The sequence below is a fragment of the Myotis nattereri genome (genome assembly GCF_964212035.1).
Source record: "Myotis nattereri genome assembly, chromosome: 1".
Lineage (NCBI taxonomy): Eukaryota > Metazoa > Chordata > Mammalia > Chiroptera > Vespertilionidae > Myotis > Myotis nattereri.
In genome coordinates, this window is record NC_138075.1 from 230,906,934 (window position 1) to 230,931,645 (window position 24,712).

Below are 24,712 nucleotides of genomic sequence, written 5' to 3' on the forward strand. Positions count from 1 at the left end.
ACTGCTTCCCGCTGTCACACTCCCCCAGCACTGCTTCCCGCTGTCACACTCCCCCAGCACTGCTTCCCGCTGTCACACTCCCCCAGCACTGCTTCCCGCTGTCACACTCCCCCAGCACTGCTTCCCGCTGTCACACTCCCCCAGCACTGCTTCCCGCTGTCACACTCCCCCAGCACTGCTTCCCGCTGTCACACTCTCCCCAGCACTGCTTCCCGCTGTCACACTCCCCCAGCACTGCTTCCCGCTGTCACACTCCCCCAGCACTGCTTCCCGCTGTCACACTCCCCCCAGCACTGCTTCCCGCTGTCACACTCCCCCAGCACTGCTTCCCGCTGTCACACTCCCCCAGCACTGCTTCCCGCTGTCACACTCCCCCCAGCACTGCTTCCCGCTGTCACACTCCCCCAGCACTGCTTCCCGCTGTCACACTCCCCCAGCACTGCTTCCCGCTGTCACACTTTGGTCCCCACACCCACACCCATCCACTCCATCTCACATCCCCAAGAGTTTCAAGCGATTCCAGCATCAACTCCAAAATCACATCCAGATACTAGCAGCTTAACATCCCAGCCCTGTCTCCTGACTCACTGACCAGGGGTGGTGAGCTCCGGGGAGGGTCCACCTGGGCAATGCCCTCTCGGCCACGGGCCTGGGACACAGGGTGAACAGGCACAGGGAGGTGGACGAGGAAGCACACGGGGTGACTGGTCTCAGCAAGTTTGAAGTCCAGCAGGGGCAACGCCAGAGGCTGCAGAGGAGTCACCGTTGGGGGTGAGGGTTTGCCCTCTGCCCAAAGGTCTGCCTGGAGCCATTCCCCCTTTCCCTGAAGGGCAGCTCACGCTGGTACCGAGGAGCTCTACCTGCTTAGATGCTGCACGAAGAGCTCGGAAGTGATGGCCTCTCCTCTCTTCCTGTCCAAGCTGGTGGTGTTTCTGCTGACACAACACTCTCATCAACTCTGTGGGTCTCCCATGGATGTCACGGACCCACAGGTCTCCCGGGATAGCTCCTCTCTGCTCCCCTCCCCCCCCTCCGATCCCCTCCCTCCCCCTCCCCTCCTGAGGCTCCTCTCTGCAGCGGAAGGCTGTGCAGCCACACCTGGCCTCCCCCGGGGCATGCCGTCCTAACATGGCGTTCCTGATAGACACATCTTCTTGCGTCTGGACAGGCCATGGACGTCCAAGAGCATCAGGTGCTGGGTTGCTTTTGCTTAGCCGTTCCTTTCTGAACCCGTCCCGCCTGCATGCTTTATTGTACGTAGAGAAACCAGGCCACGCGTTCAGTACTTTGCTTGGACATCTCAGCTAACTATCCAAGTTCGTCACTTCCCAAATCTGCTTCCCACGCACTGCAGGACACAGCCAGCCGCATCCTCCGCTTCCACACCACACTCCTCGTTCCCTTCTGAGGCCGCACCAGAAGTTCTTCCACACCCGTTTCTGGCGACATCTACCTCTAAGAAGCCGCCTCGCTTCTCCCTGGGCCGTCATCAGAATCACCTGTAAGGGCCGCACGCCTACAAGTCTCTTCAAGGTGACCTTCAAGGCTTCTAAAGTTGTTTCTCAACAGTCTTCTCGTCTCTTTCACCCAACTCCAAAGCCACACCCACATTTTTGGGGATTTGTTCAGCATCACCCCACTTCTGGTCCCAAAATCTCGTTTCATTTTCTATGGCAACTGGCGGCTTATACAGCTGAAGGTCACTCTCTCAGACGTGCGGGCAGGCAGAGTTCCTCCCAGGTTCGGGGTGCGGGGGGCGGGGGGTACTTCCTGCTTGTCCAGCTCCTGGGGCCCTGGTGTCCTGGCTTGTGTCCGCCTCCCTGCTCTGTCCTCACACCACCTTCTGTGGCTCAGGTTTTGCCTGCCTCACCTTGTGAGGACACGTGTAATTGGTGTGAGGGTCCATCAGATAACCCAGGGCTACTTCATCTCAAGACCCTTACTTACATCCGAAAAGACCTTATCCCCAAAAAGGTTCCATTCACAGGTTCGGGGTTAGGCTGTGGCCACAGCTGGGTCAGGGCCACCCCACTGCTCTCTCTACAACGTACCTCCAGTCCGTCACTTCTCACCACCCGGTCCCTGTCTCCTGACCGTCCTGTGAGACCACCCAGCTGGCCTCCCTGGCTTCCACTTCTGTACCCCGACAATCCATTTTTCTCACAGCTTGGGGACCATTTTAAAACCATAGCTCAAATCACGGATCCTGCGCTTAAGGCCCTCAAAGCCCTTTCCTTGCACCTCTGCACGCACAGCTGGCTCCTGCGGACAAGGTACATCCTGGCATTAGTGCTGCCCCGCAGAAGGGCCTGTGACTCCCCAGCTGTGTGCTCCCAGCCCACCACCGAGCCCCACGAGTCACCACCTTTGTTTTATTCTCGGCATTTATCACGACTGGACAGTATTTTATCTACCTGCCTCCCCACCCAGTCATCCCACCCACCGCCCGTCCATCCATCCGTCTGTCCGTTGGTGAAATTAAACCAGCTCTCTCATCACCCCCTCTCCCCCATTCACGGTCTCTGGACCATCCTGCCTCACTGCTTCCTGGGATACTCTGGGCACAGGCAAAACAAACATTTTTTTTTTCTAATTTAAACTCTCCAAAGAAAGTGGTAAAAAACCACCCAACACAAAGCTCAGGCATCACACCGGAAGGAGGAAGGGCTACCTCGTTGAAGGACGAGAGGTTGAGCTTCTTGGCGATGAACTTCTTCAGGTGCAGCACGGTGGCCTGGGCAGAGCAGCGGATCCACTTGCGCTTCAGGCCGCGCAGCTTGCTGCTGTTGCACTCCAGGCAGATGCTCACCTTCAGGAGAGAGGGCAGGGCTGGGCGGCTCGCCTCGGGGCGCCGGCGCTCTGCGAACCCCCTCACAGCTAAGAAGGCTGACTTTCTCGAAATCAGAAACCAAACAGACCCCACCCCACAGGAAGGAATTTTAAAAACCGCCTCCACACACACGCTCGTGAAACCCACGGGGCGTTTGCCGGTGGGAGAGATGCTCTGGCGCTGCCGGCTCTGCCTGGCGCTCAGACTCCAAGGCGAACCGGGCGCTCTGCTCCCTGTGGCTGCCTGGTCTCCAGTCAGACCCCGAGGCGGGAGCGCCGGAAGCTGCTGCGCAGGACACACACGAGCCGTCTGCCCACAGGCTGCGCCGAGCTCCCTGCTGGCGGGACAGGCCCACGGCAGACAGGCCCTGCGCTCTGCAGGGCGGGTCGTGTGGGGAGCGGTGTCCTGCTGGCCATCTCAGGAGCAGGAGCTGGGGGCAGCCTGTGGTTCACGAGGTCCCTCCCGACCATCAGCAGGAGGACGTGTGGGTGAGAGGAGCCAGGCTCCACCCTGCGGGAGAGGGGCCCGGGAGCCACGCGGCCCTGAGACAGCCCGCCCGGGACTGCAGTGCTCGGCCACATCCTCCCTCAGCTGCCAGAGAAGTGGCCCATCCCCCTCACACTCGGGGGGAAGGGTCCACCAACGAACTAAGGAAATACACACACGATACACACACGCCTGGAATTACCAGGGACCCAACAGGAAGGGCTGACGACGTGGCACGCTCAGGTCGCGCGGACGGCGGTCTGAGGCCGTGCGTGTCGTCTCCCACGTCTCGTCTCTGTCTCTGTGGCTGAGGACAGCTCACAGCAGGCACGTCCTGCCCGAGGACAGTGTGATGGCTGCCAGCTGCCGAGTCGCCAGGACACGGGGCCCCTCGCTTGCTCCCTCAGAATCTGTGCTGCTGTTTCCTTCCAGTCTGACGCCGGAGTGAACGACGCGAGCAGGTGCCTCCCCGTTACTTTAAATTACCTTTTACTGCCACTGGGTTTCTCTTGTGAACTATTTGCAGGGAAAATGCCTGCACCAAATTATTCAGTGACAACCAGAGATGGGCTGAGGTGGCCCAAGGGGTGTGGAGGGTGAACTTTACCCTTTCATATTTAAAATGTTTTACAGCGAGAATATTTACTTTGACAATTAAAAAAGAAATAAAAATAAAGTAAGGAGGTAGCAGGAAAAACTCAGAAAATGCATGAACATTTAGTGTTTCCATTTTCTTTCCCTCATGGCCTTTCTCTGTTTTAAATGAGAGCGAGTCCCACGGGAGTGCCGGGCTGTGCTCTGTGGCCTTAGGGAGCAGGGGCCTTAGCGAGCGGGGCCTTAGGGAGTGGGGGCCTTAGGGAGCAGGTGGCATTAGGGAGGGGGGGCCTTAGGGAGGGGGGGCCTTAGGGAGCGGGGGCCTTAGGGAGGGGGGGCCTTAGGGAGGGGGACCTTAGGGAGGGGGACCTTAGGGAGCAGGTGGCATTAGGGAGGGGGGGCCTTAGGGAGCAGGTGGCATTAGGGAGCGGGGGCCTTAGGGAGCGGGGGCCTTAGGGAGGGGGGGCCTTAGGGAGCGGGGGCCTTAGGGAGGGGGGGCCTTAGGGAGCGGGGGCCTTAGGGAGCGGGGGCCTTAGGGAGCGGGGGCCTTAGGGAGTGGGGGCCTTAGCGAGCGGGGCCTTAGGGAGCGGGGGCCTTAGGGAGCGGGGGCCTTAGCGAGCGGGGCCTTAGGGAGCGGGGGCCTTAGGGAGGGGGGGCCTTAGGGAGGGGGGGCCTTAGCGAGCGGGGGCCTTAGCGAGCGGGGGCCTTAGGGAGCGGGGACCTTAGGGAGGGGGGCCTTAGGGAGCGGGGGCCTTAGGGAGCGGGGGCCTTAGGGAGGGGGGCCTTAGGGAGCGGGGGCCTTAGGGAGGGGGGCCTTAGGGAGCGGGGGCCTTAGGGAGCGGGGGCCTTAGGGAGCGGGGGCCTTAGGGAGCGGGGGCCTTAGCGAGTGGGGGCCTTAGGGAGCGGGGGCCTTAGCGAGCGGGGCCTTAGGGAGCAGGGGCCTTAGGGAGCGGGGGCCTTAGGGAGCGGGGGCCTTAGGGAGGGGTGGCCTTAGGGAGCGGGGGCCTTAGGGAGGGAGGTCTTAGGGAGCGGGGGCCTTAGGGAGGGGGGTCTTAGGGAGCGGGGGCCTTAGGGAGGGGGCGCCTTAGGGAATGCAGGGCACAGGGATGCAAAGGCACCGACCTGCTCGTCGCTCCGGTGGTAGTCGCTGTCCTCCTCCTGCTTCTCTTCCGCAGCCTCTGTGTGGGAGCTCTCGTCTGCTTTGGTTTCACCTTTTAGCAGAAGAGAATACACTGTGTTTGTTATGAAACCCAAATGTGGAGCCGGTCACCCTGCTGGACACCTGAAACGCCATAAAAACCAGTGTAGGCGCGGCTGGTGGGGCTCGGGGACTGAGCATCCATCAACCTAGGAACCAGGAGGTCACAGTTCCATCCCCGTCAGGACACACACCAAGTTGTGGGCTCGATCCCCAGTGCGGGGCGTGCAGGAGGCAGCCAATCAGTAATTCTCTCTCATCACTGATGTTTCTGTCTCTCTCTCTCTCTCCCTTCCTTTCTGAAATCAGTAAAATATATTAAAAAAAATTTTTAAATTACATATAATTTTAAAAACACACTAAAAAACAGAGTAGTAAGAATTTGCACCGTAAAGCACATGCCAGAGGCGGGGACAAGTGTGTGAGCGCATGCTCCTCAGGCAGGGCCCGAGGCGGCTCGCGTGTGGTCTGGAGCGGAGGGGGGCACAGGCGGCACGGGAGGTGAAAGGGCCACAGCGGCTCGGCCACCACTGCTGCTCCATTCTGAACACCTCCACCCCCAGTCTGCACGGCGCCCTGCAGGGCACGGCTCAAACCGTTTATTTAACCAGGTGACGGCCACGCGTCCACAATGGAAGCCATCCCCCGCGTCACGATGTTTTGAATGTAATCGCGTCTGTAGACGCTTATGGCGCACACAGGGTTAAAGATAGATTTCCATCGATTTCAGAGAGGGAGGGAGAGGGAGAGAGAGAGAAACATCAATGATGCGAGAGAATCATGGATCGGCTGCCTCCTGCACGCCCCCCACTGGGGGTTGAGCCCGCAACCTGGGCCTGTGCCCTGACCGGGAATTGAGCAGTGACCTCCTGGTTCACAGGTCAACACTCAACCACTGAGCCGCACCGGCCGACTCCTGGCCACGTTGAAATGAAGGCGCCCGTGGCTGCCACACGGGACAGACTGCCGGGTCCCGGCACGGTCCCCCCGCCTCCCAGGGCCCAGCGGCACCAGCAGGGTCGGCGGTGGTGACGGCAGCCCGCCCGTCCTCCCTGACGGTTACAAAAGCACAGGAGGCCTCAGGCTCCCAGGGACCGTGTGATCCACAGGAAAATGTCAGAGCATCAGAGATTTCTTTCATTTGTTACTCGATGTACAGATTTAAATGCCGTTAACTTTACATGGAAGCCACATGCCACTGGGCCATCTACAGCAAAAATCCCCAAACTCCGAGAGCGTCGGGAGCCACTGGCCATGCCCCCGGGTGCCCTCTGTGCCTAACCCCCCAGGGATAACCATGTCACTGACTTTCACAAAGGTTATGACTCTGCACTACAAACTGCTTGGGGTTGAGAGGAGGCAGACGGGGACAAGGGGATTGGAACAGGGGATGAGGACAGAGGACAGGGGATGGGGACGGAGGATGGGGACAGGGGGCAGGGGATGAGGACAGGATATAGGGGACAGGGGACAGGGGGCAGGGGGCAGGGGATGAGGACAGGATATAGGGGACAGGGGACAGGGGGCAGGGGATGAGGACAGGATATAGGGGACAGGGGACAGGGGGCAGGGGATGAGGACAGGGGACAGGAGATAGGGGACGGGGGACAGGGAATGAGGAAAGGGTATAGGGGACAGGGGACAGGGGGCAGGGGGCAGGGGATGAGGACAGGGTATAGGGGACAGGGGACAGGGGGCAGGGGGCAGGGGATGAGGACAGGATATAGGGGACAGGGGACAGGGGGCAGGGGGCAGGGGATGAGGACAGGATATAGGGGACAGGGGACAGGGGGCAGGGGATGAGGACAGGATATAGGGGACAGGGGACAGGGGGCAGGGGATGAGGACAGGGTATAGGGGACAGGGGACAGGGGGCAGGGGATGAGGACAGGGTATAGGGGACAGGGGACAGGGGGCAGGGGATGAGGACAGGGTATAGGGGACAGGGGACAGGGGGCAGGGGATGAGGACAGGGTATAGGGAACAGGGGGCAGGGGATGAGGACAGGGTATAGGGGACAGGGGACAGGGGGCAAGGGATGAGGACAGGGTATAGGGGACAGGGGACAGGGGGCAGGGGATGAGGACAGGGTATAGGGGACAGGGGGCAGGGGGCAGGGGATGAGGACAGGGTATAGGGGACAGAGGGCAGGGAATGAGGACAGGATATAGGGGACAGGGAACAGGGGATGAGGACAGGATATAGGGGACAGGGGACAGGGGATGAGGACAGGATATAGGGGACAGGGGGCAGGGGATGAGGACAGGATATAGGGGACAGGGGACAGGGGATGAGGACAGGATATAGGGGACAGGGGACAGGGGATGAGGACAGGATATAGGGGACAGGGGATGAGGACAGGATATAGGGGACAGGGGACAGGGGGCACGGGATGAGGACAGGATATAGGGGATAGGGGACAGGGGGCAGGGGATGAGGACAGGATATAGGGGACAGGGGACAGGGGATGAGGACAGGATATAGGGGACAGGGGACAGGGGATGAGGACAGGGTATAGGAAACAGGGGACAGGGGGCAGGGGATGAGGACAGGGTATAGGGAACAGGGGGCAGGGGATGAGGACAGGGTATAGGGGACAGGGGACAGGGGGCAAGGGATGAGGACAGGGTATAGGGGACAGGGGACAGGGGGCAGGGGATGAGGACAGGGTATAGGGGACAGGGGGCAGGGGGCAGGGGATGAGGACAGGGTATAGGGGACAGAGGGCAGGGAATGAGGACAGGATATAGGGGACAGGGAACAGGGGATGAGGACAGGATATAGGGGACAGGGGACAGGGGATGAGGACAGGATATAGGGGACAGGGGGCAGGGGATGAGGACAGGATATAGGGGACAGGGGGCAGGGGATGAGGACAGGATATAGGGGACAGGGAACAGGGGATGAGGACAGGATATAGGGGACAGGGAACAGGGGATGAGGACAGGATATAGGGGACAGGGGGCAGGGGATGAGGACAGGATATAGGGGACAGGGAACAGGGGATGAGGACAGGATATAGGGGACAGGGAACAGGGGATGAGGACAGGATATAGGGGACAGGGAACAGGGGATGAGGACAGGATATAGGGGACAGGGAACAGGGGATGAGGACAGGATATAGGGGACAGGGAACAGGGGATGAGGACAGGATATAGGGGACAGGGGGCAGGGGATGAGGACAGGATATAGGGGACAGGGGGCAGGGGGCAGGGGATGAGGACAAGGTATAGGGGACAGGGGACAGGGGGCAGGGGATGAGGACAGGATATAGGGGACAGGGGACAGGGGGCAGGGGATGAGGACAGGGTATAGGGGACAGGGGGCAGGGGATGAGGACAGGATATAGGGGACAGGGGACAGGGGGCAGGGGATGAGGACAAGGTATAGGGGACAGGGGACAGGGGGCAGGGGATGAGGACAGGGTATAGGGGACAGGGGGCAGGGGATGAGGACAGGATATAGGGGACAGGGGACAGGGGGCAGGGGATGAGGACAGGATATAGGGGACAGGGGACAGGGGGCAGGGGATGAGGACAGGGTATAGGGGACAGGGGGCAGGGGATGAGGACAGGATATAGGGGACAGGGGACAGGGGGCAGGGGATGAGGACAAGGTATAGGGGACAGGGGGCAGGGGGCAGGGGATGAGGACAGGATATAGGGGACAGGGGACAGGGGGCAGGGGATGAGGACAGGGTATAGGGGACAGGGGGCAGGGGATGAGGACAGGATATAGGGGACAGGGGACAGGGGGCAGGGGATGAGGACAAGGTATAGGGGACAGGGGACAGGGGGCAGGGGATGAGGACAGGGTATAGGGGACAGGGGGCAGGGGATGAGGACAGGATATAGGGGACAGGGGACAGGGGGCAGGGGATGAGGACAGGATATAGGGGACAGGGGACAGGGGGCAGGGGATGAGGACAGGGTATAGGGGACAGGGGGCAGGGGATGAGGACAGGATATAGGGGACAGGGGACAGGGGGCAGGGGGCAGGGGATGAGGACAGGATATAGGGGACAGGGGACAGGGGGCAGGGGATGAGGACAGGGTATAGGGGACAGGGGGCAGGGGAGGAGGACAGGGGACAGGAGATAGGGTCGGGGGACAGGGAATGAGGAAAGGGTATAGGGGACAGGGGGCAGGGGATGAGGACAGGATATAGGGGACAGGGGACAGGGGGCAGGGGATGAGGACAGTGTATAGGGGACAGGGGGCAGGGGATGAGGACAGGGTATAGGGGACAGGGGGCAGGGGATGAGGACAGGGTATAGGGGACAGGGGGCAGGGGATGAGGACAGGATATAGGGGACAGGGGACAGGGGGCAGGGGATGAGGACAGGGTATAGGGGACAGGGGGCAGGGGATGAGGACAGGGTATAGGGGACAGGGGGGAGGGGATGAGGACAGGGTATAGGGGACAGGGGGCAGGGGATGAGGACAGGATATAGGGGACAGGGGACAGGGGGCAGGGGATGAGGACAGGGTATAGGGGACAGGGGGGAGGGGATGAGGACAGGGTATAGGGGACAGGGGGCAGGGGATGAGGACAGGGTATAGGGGACAGGGGGGAGGGGATGAGGACAGGGTATAGGGGACAGGGGGCAGGGGATGAGGACAGGGTATAGGGGACAGGGGACAGGGGACAGGGGATGAGGACAGGGTATAGGGGACAGGGGGCAGGGGATGAGGACAGGGTATAGGGGACAGGGGGCAGGGGATGAGGACAGGGTATAGGGGACAGGGGACAGGGGATGAGGACAGGGGACAGGAGATAGGGCACGGGGGACGGGGGATGAGGACAGGGACAGGGACGGGAGCTCTCAGGAACACCCTGACAGCGATCCGTCGCTTACCATTCCGATGGGGGTCCGAGTGCTGCTTCGCAGAACCAGTCTCCCCCTTGATGTCTCCAGGCACCTCCATGCCCAGTTTGTGGTAGAATTCCCTCTGTTTTCTCATTTCCGCTATGAAAGATCAGTAACAACCTTTAATCTTGAGCAGGCCACGAGTTATAAGAATGTTCTATTCACAAATATCACACAAAGAGCACAGATGACTACGAAGTTGGAAGCTGCATGAAGGAGAACAACCTTGAGCTGGGGTTCCCAGGGCCCCCGAGTGGCCCAGCAAGGACGGACACGGGTCCCAGGTGTGACTGATCCTGCCCACGGCTGCACGTCTAAAACCCTCTCTAGTGACTTTGCCGGTTCCAGGACTAACGCTGCTCCCGCCTACACACGTCAGGCGTTTCAGTCCTGCACGGATGCATGCGGGACAGGAAGGGCTTTAACACCCGAGTTACAGGTTAAAGCCCAGACGCTGTCTACCGACCTAAGGCAGGAGCTCAATCTTAAACTATAACCCTCTCCGGACTCCCTACCAGCCTCACCATGGAGGGCACCCAAGTCTCGCCAGCAGGTAGCGCCCGTCTGCTGCCCGTGTGGAACCGAGCTCGCCCCCACCCCGACAAAGGTGGGGACAGTCTCAGCCTTGAGCACTGCACAGAACTTTTTTTTTTAAACTTATTTTTATTGATTTTAGAGAGGAAGAAAAAGGGAGAGATAGAAACATCAATGATAAGTGAGAATCATGGATCAGCTGCCTCCTACACACCCCCCACTCGGGATCGAGCCCACAACCCAGGCCTGTGCCCTTGATCGGAATCGAACCCGGGACCCTTCAGTCCACAGGCTGAGGCTCTTATCCATTGAGCCAAACCGGCCAGGGCTACGCAGAACTTTTGAAAGAACGGCCACTGCCACTTTCAGGATGGGTGTAGTACAGAGCGTTTCTTTTTAATTCTGTAAGTACAGTTACACTGACTGGCACCCATGCCAGCTGTGCCCCCACAGCCCAGACAGCGCTGGCTGCACGACGCCCACACCAGGGCTTCCGGGCTGAGGGTGCAGACGAGGGACAGGCGACGGAGGAGACCAGCGGGAGATGCCAGTGAGTTCAGAGCAGGGACAGATGGCGGTTCTGCCAGGAGGGGCCTCATGTCCAGCCCCGCCCTGCCCCGCCCACTGTGGGGAGAGGCACCCGGGGGCGGGAGTGGCGCCCCACACGCACCTTCCTGTAGGCCTGGCACCAGCTTGTACACGATGTCCTGCATGGTCCTGTCATGCCTGTAGGGAGAGCAGCACGGGTTAGCCAACAGGATCGCCTCGCCTCTCACACTTCTCTGCAAGGCCTCCCGTGGCCCGACTTCCCTCTAGGCAAGCCCTCCCGTGGCCCGAGTTCCCTCCCATGGCCTGAGTTCCCTCTAGGCAAGGCCTCCCGTGGCCCGCGTTCCCTCCCGTGGCCTGGGTTCCCTCTAGGCAAGCCCTCCCGTGGCCCGAGTTCCCTCCCATGGCCTGAGTTCCCTCTAGGCAAGGCCTCCCGTGGCCCGTTCCCTCCCGTGGCCTGGGTTCCCTCTAGGCAAGGCCTCCCGTGGCCCGAGTCCCCTCCCGTGGCCCGAGTTCCCTCTAGGCAAGGCCTCCCGTGGCCCGAGTCCCCTCCCGTGGCCCGAGTTTCCTCTAGGCAAGGCCTCCTATGGCCCGAGTTCCCCTCAGAAAGGCGTCCTGTGGCCCGAGTTCCCTCTGGGCAAGTCCCCCCGCGGCCCGAGTTCATGCCTGCTGGACTTCTCAGTCCCGTGGACGGCAGCCCTGAAGTCCCGTGACCCCAGCTGGCCCACCGGGGTGGCTCACCCGATGTACTGCAGCGGGTGGCTCTGGTGGATGACAATCCTGCAGGTGGGACAGGTGTTGTTCTCCTCCAGGTACTTGACCAGGCAGCTCCGGCAGACTGCGGGCAGAGGCAGAGTTACCCGGGCCGCCCGGGCCCCGCCCCCCCCACCCCAAACCCGGCGCTGTCAGCCGCACCCCTGCTGCCTCGTGAGGAGACGAGGAGCAGCAGAGGCCAGAGCGGGGAGAGCGCTGGGCTCGGTCTCACTCGGGCTCGGTCTCACTCGGGCTAGCGGTCTAGTGCTATGCTGGCCTGAGAGTTCACAGGACTGCTTTTGTGCATCAGAAATCCAGTAAAAACAACACAAATTATACCCCCATTATCTACAAATACAGCTCACTTTAAATGAAAACTCTTAAGATTGGAAAATATTTTACTTTCTCAAGTGAAAAACACAGGATGAAAAAGTTACAGGCCTGGCCGGGTGGCTCAGTTGGCGCGTCGTCCGTGCACCAAGAGGCTACGGGTTCGACTCCTGGCCAAGGGCATGTGCTGGTCGGGGAGCATACGGGAGGCAAGCAAGTGATGTTTCTGTCTCACACGATGTCTCTCTCCCCCTTCCTCACTCTGAAGTCAATTTAAAAAGTTAGAGGAAGTATATGTGCAGGTATTACAGGGTTCGTTGTGGTTTGAGATCCTGCCTGCCATGCGCTGAAACTGCATCTCCAGGGAACCATGCCGTCTGCTAGCCAGTGAGGCTGTGCTTAAAAACAGCCAGAGCCCTCCATTCGACTGCATCAGGCGGGGCCAGCGAGCCCTCCGCGTAAACGTTTAAGAAAACAAGCGCTTCTGCCCGACAGGAGTAAAGCCCCCGTGACAGTTGTCTGTTCAATCAAATCACAGCATTTCCCAGACGGAGCGTCCTGAAATGGTGTCGCTATGGAAACACCACAGTATTTTTATTTTGAAAGCATTTTTTCTGATGTATCCTCAAGATCGTTTTTATTCCTGCTTCTGTGTCCTGCCTTGTACTTAAGCTAAAACTTTTGGTTAAAAAAAAAGCCAAAGTATCAAAGAACAGCTGACTAGTAACCGTCAGAGGCCACGTTCTAGACATTTTCACGCGCACGTGTGCACGTGGTCAGACAGTGTACATGCACACGCTGTCAGAGGCCAGGCTCTAGAACACTCTCACATACACGTGTGCAGACACTCGGTCACGGTGGTCGCGTCGATGAGGTACCCGCTGCACAGACGGCAGGTGATGTGGGCGTTTATGTCCCAGAGTTTAATCTTTCTGGTCAACATCTTTGGCTTCTGCAAGAGAAAAGACACATTAATGAATATCTGAAACGTTCCGGTGCATGTCATCAAGGCTCAGGGTCCAGAGGAAGGAAGTCAGAGGACGTCCCTCCAGGAGCCTCGGCGTGCAGAGGGCGGAGGCTGCACCACACCTGGGCCAGGGCCAGGCCCCCTTCCCGTCTAAAGGCACAGTCCTGCCCCACCGAGCAGCCACCAAGGAGAGTGGGGCACAGGGCGGGGAGCCCCACAGACATCACCTACTGAGTGCCAGGCGGCCCAGGGGGACCAGGAGGATGGCGGGTGTGCCTCCGACATTGCCTGGGGACACAGTGCCCGCGACGGGACTCCCGCTGAGAGCCCGAGGGAGGGAGGTCACTTTCTACACCACCAGGTCCTAAAGGCCAGAGGGACAGGGGCCTGGATGCAGCGCCGCCTAAAGGCCGCCCACCCGGCTGGAGAGGAGGCCCTGTGCCCACTGACCTCCGCATCTGAGACAGGACCGCCTGTCCTGACACCTGTCACCACCAGTGGGCAGAGGTGGCCCTGAGCACCCTGTGCACTGGGCACCGACACCGGAGGGGCCTGTCCACCTGGACCAGGGGCAGCAGCTCGAGGCTGCAGTTTTGTGCCCACTCCATGCGCCCACCTCACGGCGCCTCTCACAGGTGCTGTCCAGGGCAGAGGCAGGAAGCCTCAGTGGGGAGCAACCCTCAGTCCTGGAGCGCCGCCCCATGACGCCATCCCTGTGAGCGCCACCCCATGACATCATCATCCCTGTGAGCGCCACCCCATGACATCATCATCCCTGTGAGCGCCACCCCATGACATCATCATCCCTGTGAGCACCACCCCATGACATCATCATCCCTGTGAGCGCTACCCCATGACGTCATCACCCCTGTGAGCGCCACCCCATGACGTCATCACCCCTGTGAGCGCCACCCCATGACGCCATCCCTGTGAGCGCTACCCCATGACGCCATCCCTGTGAGCGCCACCCCATGACATCATCATCCCTGTGAGCGCCGCCCCATGACGTCATCACCCCTGTGAGCGCCACCCCATGACGCCATCCCTGTGAGCGCCGCCCCATGACGTCACCCCCGTGAGCGCTGCCCCATGACGTCACCCCCGTGAGCGCTGCCCCATGACGCCATCCCTGTGAGCGCCGCCCCATGACGTCATCCCCGTGAGCGCTGCCCCATGACGTCATCCCTGTGAGCGCCCCACGATTACCTCCTCTAGACGCCTGGGTCCTCCGCTCCCTCTGCATGGGCGCTCAGGCCTCGGCTGTGCCGCTGAGACGCCCCGGCTGCCGCGCTCCGCACGCCGCGTCTTCACCCCTGCGCCTTCCTTCCGTCCTCTGCTCCTTTTCCATTTTCTGCACAGAAACAGCCCGGCTCAGTCACGCCTGGGTGACGCACTCCTGCACCGAGTTCTGCTGGGCTGTTCGGTCCGTAGCCAACAGCGGACGAGCCCACCGCACTCGCCGGGGAACACGTGGTTCCATGCACAGCCGGCCGCCCCCGAGCTCTCAGCTGTCTCGGGAGCCCCAAGGCGCCGCCTTTCTGTGGCTCCAGGTCCCACAGCCCCTCCGCGTGCGCGGCTCTCACCTGGATGGGCGGCCGGGGCCCTCCGCTACATGCTGGGGCCTGTGGAGACAGAGAGCAGGTGTCACGGTGCTGCCGGCCTGACCCCCCACTGGGCCCCCCACACTGTGCAATGGCCCACACACTGCCCCCCACTGTGCCCCCACACTGTGCAATACCCCCCAATGTGCCCCCACACTGTCCCCCAATGTGCCCCCACACTGTGCCCCCCACACTGTGCAATGGCCCCCATTGTGCCCCCCACACTGTGCCCTCCACACTGCAATGGCCCCCATTGTGCCCCCCACACTGTGCAATGGCCCCCATTGTGCCCCCCACACTGTGCCCCCCACACTGCAATGGCCCCCACACCTCGGTTCCCTTCCTTGCTTGGAACCAAAAGGAAAGCAAGAATTAATGACAGTGAAGGGCCAGGGTCGACCAGAGGGACACAGGGGTCTCTGTGGCTGTGGTGTCACCGAGGCCAGGTGCGGCTGGGGGGGGGGGGGTGTGGGGACTGTGGGGGCCGCAGGGCAGGGCCCCAGGAGGCAGGAGGAGGGGGTGTGAAAGCTCCGGGGGAGGAGAAGCATTGCAGGGGCACCTGGTGGCAGGCTGGGCCTCCGGGAGGGACGGGCTATGGCTGGCTGCTATTTAACTTGTGTGTGATGAGCAGGGTGTCTCTCGGGGCCACCCGCCCAGGGACATGCACCAGGGGCCCCTCCCGCAGCTCCGGGCTGGGTTTGGGGCACAGCGGGGACGAGGATGTGGGCTCTGTGGGAGATGGACTAGAGACACCCACAGCACAGCGTGTATTTGGGACCAGGGAGAGGCCCCGGGCGGCTCAGTGGGCCGAGGGCCTCGCCGGCCAGGAGCCAGGTGGGGCGGGGTAAGAAAAGGCAGCGCTGGGCCAGTGGCCCGAGGCTCTGGGAGGACCAGGTACAGAAGTCACAGCCCTAACGCCACTGAGCGCGTGGGGCTTAACAACAGGACAAACCCAGCTGCGGAGCCACGGGCCAGAGAAACGCCAGCCCGCTGTTCACGTTACATCCCGCCTCCATCTGCACGCCAAGCTTTCCCATAACCGCTTCTTTTATTAACTACTCTTTGAAGCTCAATGAAGTTTCACAAAAAAAGGCAGAGGGGAGGGAGGCAGGAGGGAGATGCAAGCCTGGGGGCCCTTGCACAGGCTGTGCCAGCCACACCCCCTGCCCAGCACGGGTGGCGTGGCTGTGGCTCCCTACGCTGTCACAGCGCCGGCCTCTGCCAGCGGCAGACAAGAACAGGTGCCTGGGGCCGCACCTTCGCGGGGAAGAGGCAGTGACGGTAACCGGTAACCACAGTGGGCAGGTAAGGTCGGAAGGTGGCCGGCAGGTGAGTCAGAGTGGGCGGGGCGGGGTGCCCGAGAGGCTTCACTGAAAACCGTGACACGTGAGCAACAGCCGAATGGTATGGACAAGTCTGTGCCAGTAAAGTTGCAAATGTGTATAAAACCGATACATTCCTGGTCGAGGCTGTAAACACAGAAACCCAGAGAGCTCGGTAGCTACTTGGAAGCGGCTCTCCCGACCCCCGTCTCAGGCGGCAATTCCCACCTCGTCTTCGGGGGCTGCCGTAGCACACACACCGGCCAGGCTGGCGGGATCGCAGACCGAGCCCGCGGCGGACAGAGCCGAGGAGCGCCGCGCCCCGTCGGGACAGCAGGTCCTGCTCGACGAGCCGGGCTGATCCCAGTACAGGAGTGAATATAAGAAACACATGTAATTTGTGACCAAACGGAGAAAAATGATAAGCTCTCCCAATGCACACAAAAATCACCTGACGAAATTCATCCCAATTGTTGTTGTTAATCCTCACTGAAGGATCTCTCCCCGATATTTTGAGAGGGGGGGCGGAGAGAGGGAGACAGAGAGAAAGGGGGAGACATGGATGGGAGGGAGACACACTGATTGGTTGCCTTCTGCAGGGACCCCAACGGGGGCCAGGTACACACCCTTGAATCGAACTGGGTGCACTGGCTGGTGCTCTAACCAGTGAACCACCGGCCAGGGCTCCATTCCTGAGTTTTTAAAAACGTAGAGAATTAAGAATAGCCCTGGCCGGTGTGGCTCAGTAGGTACATCACTTGCCCATGGACTGAAGGGTCACAGCTTAATTCCGGTTGAGGGCATGCACCTTGGTGGCAGGCTTGATCCTTGGCCGGGGTTGGGGCACATGCAAGAGGCAACCAATCAACATGTCTCTCTCACATGAATGTTTCTCTCCCCACCCCCTCCCTTCCACTCTCGCTAAAAATCAATGGAAAAATATCCTCAGGTGAGGCTTAACAGAAACAAAAATAAAAAGTGGCCTGGCTGGCGTGGCTCAATGGTTGGGCACTGACCTATGAACCAGGAGGTCACGGTTCAAATCCCAGTCAGGGCACGTGCCTGGGTTGTGTGCTTGATCCCCAGTAGGGGGCGTGCAGGAGGTAACTGATCAATGATGTTTCTATCTCCCGCTCCTAAATCAATAAAAATACATTTAAAAAAAAAAAAAGCAGAGTCCGGTGGCCTGATCCCGTGGCAGGCCTTGGGTAGCAGAGTTCTCTGGCTGGTGAGAGGGCCGTCAGAGGGAGGGGCCCTGCTGGCTGGGCAAAGAGCAGCGCCATGTCAGCTGCCACGGCCCGGGCACAGGACTGGGCCCTGGGAGCTGAGGGCGCCCGCTCCAGCCAGTGCGCAGGGAGAGGGACAGGGCCCGAGACCAGAGCCACCCCTGGCTGACGCGCCGTTTCCGCCTCTGTGGCCCGAGCCGGCCCCACTGTGCCGCCCAGACCTGTGGCGAGTGAGTGGGGGCCCTTTTAAGCCACCCGGTGTGTGGCAATTCGTTATGCAGCCACAGAAAACGAAGACAACAGTTTCTAGAAGCAGGCAGCTCCTAGCAAAAGGAAGAGCCAGTTTCCCAAGCACGGACAACAGTGGCCACCAGCTCTGCAAAACGTCCCCTTGGCGATGAGCCTCCCAGGCAGAGAGACGGGAGACAGGCTGCTAACCCTCGTACGCACTGCACCGGCCCAATGTGGGGCGATTAGGCTGAGATGCACAGCGGGGTCCCGTGTCGGGATCAGTGAGCACAGCGAGAGGGGTCCTCGCCCAGAACCAGGATCTCGGACCTCAGACCCAGGAAGCCTGGGACACTGCCTTAGGCCAGCCGGGCGGACTGAGACGTCCCATCTGATCGCTGTGGCCTCGCCAGGCGCCTGGATGAAAAGCCCGGGAAAATTAACTGCCTCCCGCCAGGCCCATCTCTGTGCAAGGAAAGGCATTACTTTATTCGACAGCAAAAGTCATGTTCCCATGAACAACTTCAAACACTTTCTACCCACTCAGCGGGAACAGAGGCAGCTGAAAGCATCAAAGCCGCCGGGTGGGACTGGGGTGTGCCCCTGAAAAAGATGGGGTGGCCCCTGATGCTCCTGCGCTGAACGGCCCGAGGGCCAGGGGTTCAGCCTCTAGCAAGACACAGTGTAAGTCGGTCGCCAGACAAAGGCCGGGCTCTGGGCTCCTATGCGGGACTCCAGGGCTGTCCTGACAGCCTTTGCTCCCCGGCAGGCTCCTCCCGCCCCAAGGCCCTGGAAATCGGGGGCTGACAGGTGTGGCAGCAGCGCAACCCAAGTGATACCCACGCGGACGGCATGACCCGACAGCACAGCACGAAGCACCTGCCTCTCCCGCACTCCCCAGTGCGGAGCGCAGCGGGACAGCACCCCAGTGAAGACCAGAGACCCGATAGGCGTCCTGCCAGCGATGACGCGGGGGCAGTGGGAGCCTGACACGGAAAGACAGGAAGGGGCACGGCATGGGCCACGCTGGGAGCCTGCCGGTGTCCGGGAAGAGAGAATCGGCGCCAAAGACGCTCTCGAGACACCGGGAGATTTGGAGGTGAGCAGGCTATTAGCTGACTCGAGAAAAAGTGCCCCCAGCCCCGCGTGTGAGGGCGGCCCCACAGATCTGAGGAGACCCCATTCCTGGCCCTGCTGCCTGAATCCCCTCGCGAATGCACGGTCAGCCGCAGCCCCTCTCACGATCCAACAATAAATGAGTATGAGAAAGACATGAAGCGAATGTGGCAAGACAACCAATGACTGGACCTGGCGGGGGGCAGGGGGACGGGGGCGGGGTGGGGGAGGTGCTCCCTGTATAACCCTTGCAGTTTTTCTCCACTGTGTTTCCCCCCCAAATAAAACATGGGTAGAAGAGTAAGATGAGCCCAGTTGGCATGGCTCAGTGGTTGCGCATCGACCTTAAACCAGGAGGTCACGGTTCGAATACGTCAGGGCACGTGCAGCTGCAGGCCTATCCCCACAACGGGGTGTGCAGGAGGCAGCCGATCGATTAGTCTCTCTCATCGCTGATGTTTCTATCCCTCTCTCCTCTTTCTCTCTGAAATCAATAAACATGTATTTAAAAGAAAGAAAGAAAGAAAAAGGAAGAAAGAAAAGTAAGGTACATGATTTGCCATCCGAGAAGAGGGAGGCTGGGCCTCTTGCCCTCACGTGGCACCGGCTGTGCGGGGTCTCCCGTGGGCCGGGTGGGCGGGCGGGCGGGGCCAGCCCCCGGGCTCAGGAGTCAGGACGCCGTCTGATTGGGGCAGGGAAGGAAGTCACCAAGGAGCAGTGAACAGTTCCACCAGGACGGGCAGGTCCTGCTGAGAATCCCCCGGAGCAGCTGGCAGGACCCGCACACCCGCCAGAGCGGGCTCAGGGAGGCCTCGGGCAGCTGCCTGCTGCTCGCGCACTTCTTGTAAACATCTGGAATCTGCTGTCAATGTAGCAAAGTCCAACAAATATTGATAGGTTTGCAAAAAACCCCACTTATCCTCCAGCCCTGGATTCACCTTATACACCAGACGCCCGCCCTCCTCCAATTCCGCCAGCCTCCCCCTCGGCTTTTAGAGCCCGTTTACTGGTGAGTTTTCGTTCCCATCAGGGAAAACTGCGCTTCACTCAGCGGACAGCCCTGAACATGCGTCTAAGACGGTAGCCCTCGCCGCGCGAGACGCCTTCTCCGCGCTGCCACCTGGCACCCCCCCCCACCCCCCCCCCCGCCCCCCGTCAGCTCCGCGGGGAGCAGCGCACGCCGGCAGGAAAGGCAGACTCCATGGTGAACGATCTATCCGCTGCTGGACCGAAGGAGACCGGCTCCATCTTCTGAAGCACAGCGACCGGAGGGACGGTCCCCAACACCCACAGCAAACCCCAGAGAGGAGGTACTTCAGCTGCAAAAGAAGCTGCATGTTCAACTTCAAATCCTATTCCGACCATTAGCCACACAAAGCTCCAAATGAAATAGCCAACCCAGCCATTCAGTAGATTGAAGAATAAAAGTATAGCCCAACAACAAACCTTGCTCTATGACCGAAATCACACAGCCCCAACGGGTCATCCCCTCCCCAGATGCCTCCCTGACGGGGCTCAGACAGGTCTTCCGGAGGCCCTGTGGGCCTGTGCCTGGCCGGCCGGCGCTGGGAGCCCTGCAGCTGAGCCGGGCCTGCACAGGGCTCTGGAACCACTGCTTCCTACAAGGGTCAAACCCCCAAGGCGTTTCGGGATCTCACATCCCACAGAAACTCCTCACAAAGGCCAGTTTACAGCTGTTGGAGCAAAACCACTGGCGGGAATGAAACGATCTGGAAACAGCGAGTACCGCTGTCCTGATGCGATCGACGACCCGACCACTGACACGCCCAGGATTCAATCTGCCGGCCTTGTGCTCTGCTCCAGGGAAGTTCCTAAAGACCTTCCTTCCCCACCTGGAGTTCACCCTCCCTCTGCGGCAGCTCACGTATCACACCAGCGTCCGGTCCTGAAGACACCACACCTAGCACACCCTCTGCATGCAGCTCTGCCCATCTCCCTGGGGTGCTTCTCAGGTGCAGGCCCTGTGTTAGCTGACACCCGGCCAGTGCAGGCTCCACCTCCTCCCCCTGACCCCAGCCCCCCCTAGTCCCCTGTGACCCCAGCCTCCCCAGTCCTCCATGATCCCAGAACCCCTAGTCCCTCATGACCCCAGCCCCCCTAGTCCCCCGTGACCCCAGCCCCCCCCAGTCCCCCGTGACCCCAGACCCTCCTAGTCCCTCATGACCCCAGCCCCCCTAGTCCCCCGTGACCCCAGCCCCTCCTAGTCCCCCGTGACCCCAGCCCCTCCTAGTCCCTCATGACCCCAGCCCCTCCTAGTCCCCCATGACCCCAGCCCCCCTAGTCCCCCGTGACCCCAGCCCCTCCTAGTCCCCCGTGACCCCAGCCCCTCCTAGTCCTCCGTGACCCCAGCCCCTCCTAGTCCCTCATGACCCCAGCCCCCCTAGTCCTCCGTGACCCCAGCCCCTCCTAGTCCTCCGTGACCCAAGCCCCCCTAGTCCTCCATGACCCCAGCCCCCCTAGTCCCCCGTGACCCCAGCCCCCCTAGTCCCCCATGACCCCAGCCCCCCTAGTCCCTCATGACCCCAGCCCCCCTAGTCCTCCGTGACCCCAGCCCTCCTAGTCCCCCGTGACCCCAGCCCCCCTAGTCCCCCGTGACCCCAGCCCCCCTAGTCCTCCGTGACCCCAGCCCCCCTAGTCCCCCGTGACCCCAGCCCCTCCTAGTCCTCCGTGACCCCAGCCCCCCTAGTCCCCCATGACCCCAGCCCCTCCTAGTCCCTCATGACCCCAGCCCCTCCTCATCCCCCGTGACCCCAGCCCCCCCCAGTCCCCCGTGACCCCAGCCCCTCCTCATCCTCACACCCTGTGGAGTTCCTTCCCTCAAGTGTGGGCTGGGCCCTGTGCCTCTAACAGACAGAATATGGCAAAAGGGATGGATGTCACTGCCAAGATTAGGTCATGGAGGCTGGCCTCCTTCTAGCTCCCTCTTGCTCTGTAGCTGGCTCCCTCTGAGCTGCCGGATGGGGAGCCCCACGTGAAGGGAGCCCCACGTGGAAGGGAGCTGGCCTCTCATGAGTGAGCCTGGAAGCAGACCACCCCCCCCGCCCCCCATGGAGCTCCCCACCAGCACCCTGGCTGCAGCCTGAGGCGGGGCTGGGGACCCAGCTGAGCGGCACCCAGACCCCTGGCCCACAGAACCCGAGATGGTAGCTGCTGCTCTCCCAAGGCACCAAGTTTCGGGGTAATTTGCTGGACGCAATATATAAATAATACAGCCACCGGCACGATCACACCTTTAAAAACCCAAAAGTGTGTGTGTGTGGTGGTGGTGGTGGGGGCAGCCAGGGAAAGGTCAATGGGGAAAAAGGAGACATATGCAATACTTTAAACAATAAAGAATTTAAATTAAAGAAGAAAAAATCCAAAAGTGGGGAAGTAAAGAGCCTAACCCAACAAAATATCGCAGCCTTTTCCAAAACGTCGCAGAGCAAATGAAGCGAAATCAGAGTCAGCGCTGAGGAAGGCGTGTGGTTCTAGCTGGAAACAGACGCTTCTCACCCGGACCTCCTGGCCCTAGGAAACCGAAGTGACCACCTAACGCGCTTTCTCCTGAGTAACCAAGTGACGCTGGGCACGAGATGAAACACTGGACGGACTAGTTCCAGTACCTCTCCTGGGAGCCCAGGCGGCCGGGTCAGGTTTATATCTCACCTCCCGCCCAAGGCAACCGATCTTCCTACAAGTATTCCTGCTCTCGCTGCTCCTTCCCGCACTCCTCAGTCCAGTGCCGCCTGCTGACCTCGCGCCAGGTGGCCAGCGCTGGGCACGGGGCTGGGCGAGGCCCCTGCCTGCGGGGCCTTCCCTTCTCTTAAGCTCCCCGCCGCACCCCCCCCCCCCGCCCCCCGCATCTTACTGGACACATTCTGGAGCCCTTCCCAGGCAAGGAGCATCATTCGGCACACCCTGCTTTTTCATCACCGCTTGCGAATTCAGGGAGCAGAGAGGCAAGTTCTAGATGACGGCCTGAGTTACAGGTTTCGGGAGGCAAAGGCCCCCTCCCAGGTCCTGTACATGTCTCCTTCCTGAAGTGGGGAAGGTGCCCGAGTCACCCGACATGCACCCCGGCCTGCTCCAACTTTCCTGCCCACTGTCCTCCCCCCCTCTCATGCACACACGTCGGAGGCCCAAACCGCTCCGGAACCTCCTAGACACAGGAAACACCTCCAGACTCAGGATGGGGGCGGGTGCATCCCCACGACCAGGAGAATGGGGTGAGTTTGGTGACACCACCAGAGGGAGAAGAGGGCAGGAGTAGTTGAAAGTGCCAGGCACTGACCACGGGGCCAAGGCAAGGCCAGCAGCCCAGGCGCAGGGGCTGGGAGAATAGGGGCTGGCAGCTTTCTGGGTCTGGGGAGTGGGCACAGTGATGGCCTGGGAGCCAGCGCGGACCAGGAGCCCCTCTTGAATCCCCAGTGCCAGGGGGATGGGCCCCAACCCTGCCTCTGAGGCCCCGCCAGGTGGCACCCGCTGAAGGTCAGAGGTCGGCAGACCGCCCAGTGCTCACACGTCGGGGCCTCAGGGAGGGGTGTGCACCTGTGGGGCCCAGGTGACCAGGGTCCCTGATGCTCCAGGGCCTTCGTAGCACGGGGGTCCAATTGAGTGGGCTGGGGAGACTCGGGGCACCCCTGGGTGTTGTTGCAGGGCCCCAACTCCTGGGGGCCTGGCTTGGGTCCCAGCAGCCCGGATGGCCCAATAGTGGGGCCTGGGCACTTCTCACCCCTTGTCGGGGGTCCTGGCGGCGCCGAGGCCTGTCTCCAGGCCCAGCTGCTATCAGGGTCCCGGCCGCCCCAGAGTCTGGCCTTCATGGTCCTGCCCCGGCACCCCCACCTCCTCAGGGCCTGTGGGGCCCCGTTCACCCCCAGAGCCTGTCACATGGCTCAAGCCCTGCCTGCTGGGACCGTCAGGGGGTCCGGCCTCGGGGAGGGGCTGTCTCGGGTCCCAGGTTCACAGGACTGTCCCGGGACCCGGCCTTTTGGATCTGGGGTCCCAGACCTCCGAGTGGGTGTACCCCGAGTCCTGACCTTCCCACGGCCGGTCGAGGTGCAGACCTCCCAGGCGACCCCTCCCAGGGTCCGCCCGCCCTGGTCCGGCCCCGTCCCAGGGTCTGCCCGGTCCCAGGTCCCGCACTCCCGTGGCCCGAGCTGGTCGCGGACCCTCCTCGATGCCCATCGCGCGGGGGACGCTCTCGGCGACTGTCCCGAGCCCAGCGCTCGCTGGTCCCGCGGTGCCCTCCCCGGCGGCGGGTCCTGGGGTCCGGTCTCCGGGGGCCTGCGGGCCGGGCCGGGGTTCGGAGCCTCCCGGGCCCGGACACGGCCGAGGCCGCGGCCTGAGCGGCGGGCGCCGCCGCGGGCCAGGCCGGGCGGGGCGCGGACTCACTGACCTGCCGTCTCGGCTGCGGACGAGCGGGGCGCACGCGGGGGCAGCGCCGGGAGGGGAGGGGGCGCCGCTCCCTCCGGGTCCCCCCCAAGAGCCGGAGAAAAAAACCCGACCGGAGTTTAAAACAAAGAGGCGGAAATGCCCGAGCGGAGCCGAGCGCCGAGTCAGGGGCGCCGCGCTTGGAGCATGCGCGTTGCGCGGCCCAGCTCCCACCCGGCAGCCGGGAGGGGGCGGGGCCGAGCGGGGGCAGGAGGGGCGTGGCCAAAGGGCGCAGGCGCGTTCTGCCGGGGCTCGGTGGCTCCAGGAGAGGGGAGGGTGCTAGGGGCCCGGCGTGGGCGGGGACGTTGTCAGAGTGTGGGCGGGGGCCAGAGGGGGGCGTGGCCGGAGGGAGCATCGGGGCGGGGCTCTGCGGAGGACTCCCTGGGCACGTGTGACCCGCAAGGGGTCGGGGAGGTGAGGCCGGAGGCGGGGCCTGAAAGGGGCGTGGCCTTGGCGTAGGTGGGGCTTTGTGGAGGCGGAGCGGGGCGGAGCGGAGCGGAGCTGAGCGGAGGCGGGACTTTGGAACGGGGCTGGCGGAGGCGGGGTCTGGAAGGGGCGGGGCCTGGGGCGGGGCCGTGTGGAGGTGGGGCCTCGCGGGGGCGGGGGTGGCAGAGGCCGCCCGGAGGGGCCTGGTGGTCGCTGGGACAGCTGCCCCGGGGCCTCCGGGACCTGGGCCCC

The 24,712-nt window shown here is 61.8% G+C and overlaps 1 protein-coding gene across 3 annotated transcripts in view; it reads right to left on the reverse strand.

The window, feature by feature from the left end:
* Positions 1-24,211, reverse strand: part of PCGF3 (polycomb group ring finger 3) — a 34,367-nt gene extending 10,156 nt beyond the window's left edge. Inside the window, exons 1-9 of one of the 3 annotated variants that reach the window (XM_081113950.1) lie at positions 24,000-24,211; positions 14,692-14,730; positions 14,315-14,459; positions 12,976-13,093; positions 11,800-11,896; positions 11,183-11,238; positions 9,967-10,077; positions 5,033-5,121; positions 2,672-2,809 (exon numbers count right to left, since the gene is read on the reverse strand). In XM_081113950.1, the coding sequence (XP_080970076.1) occupies positions 2,672-2,809; positions 5,033-5,121; positions 9,967-10,077; positions 11,183-11,238; positions 11,800-11,896; positions 12,976-13,084 (600 nt within the window). In that variant the 5' untranslated portion in view covers positions 13,085-13,093; positions 14,315-14,459; positions 14,692-14,730; positions 24,000-24,211. Of the gene's footprint in view, positions 1-860; positions 933-2,361; positions 2,810-5,032; positions 5,122-9,966; positions 10,078-11,182; positions 11,239-11,799; positions 11,897-12,975; positions 13,094-14,314; positions 14,664-14,691; positions 14,731-23,999 lie in introns of those variants that run through there. The other 2 variants (XM_081113948.1, XM_081113949.1) reach the window with 2 other exon arrangements.
* Positions 24,212-24,712: the final 501 nt, after the last annotated feature.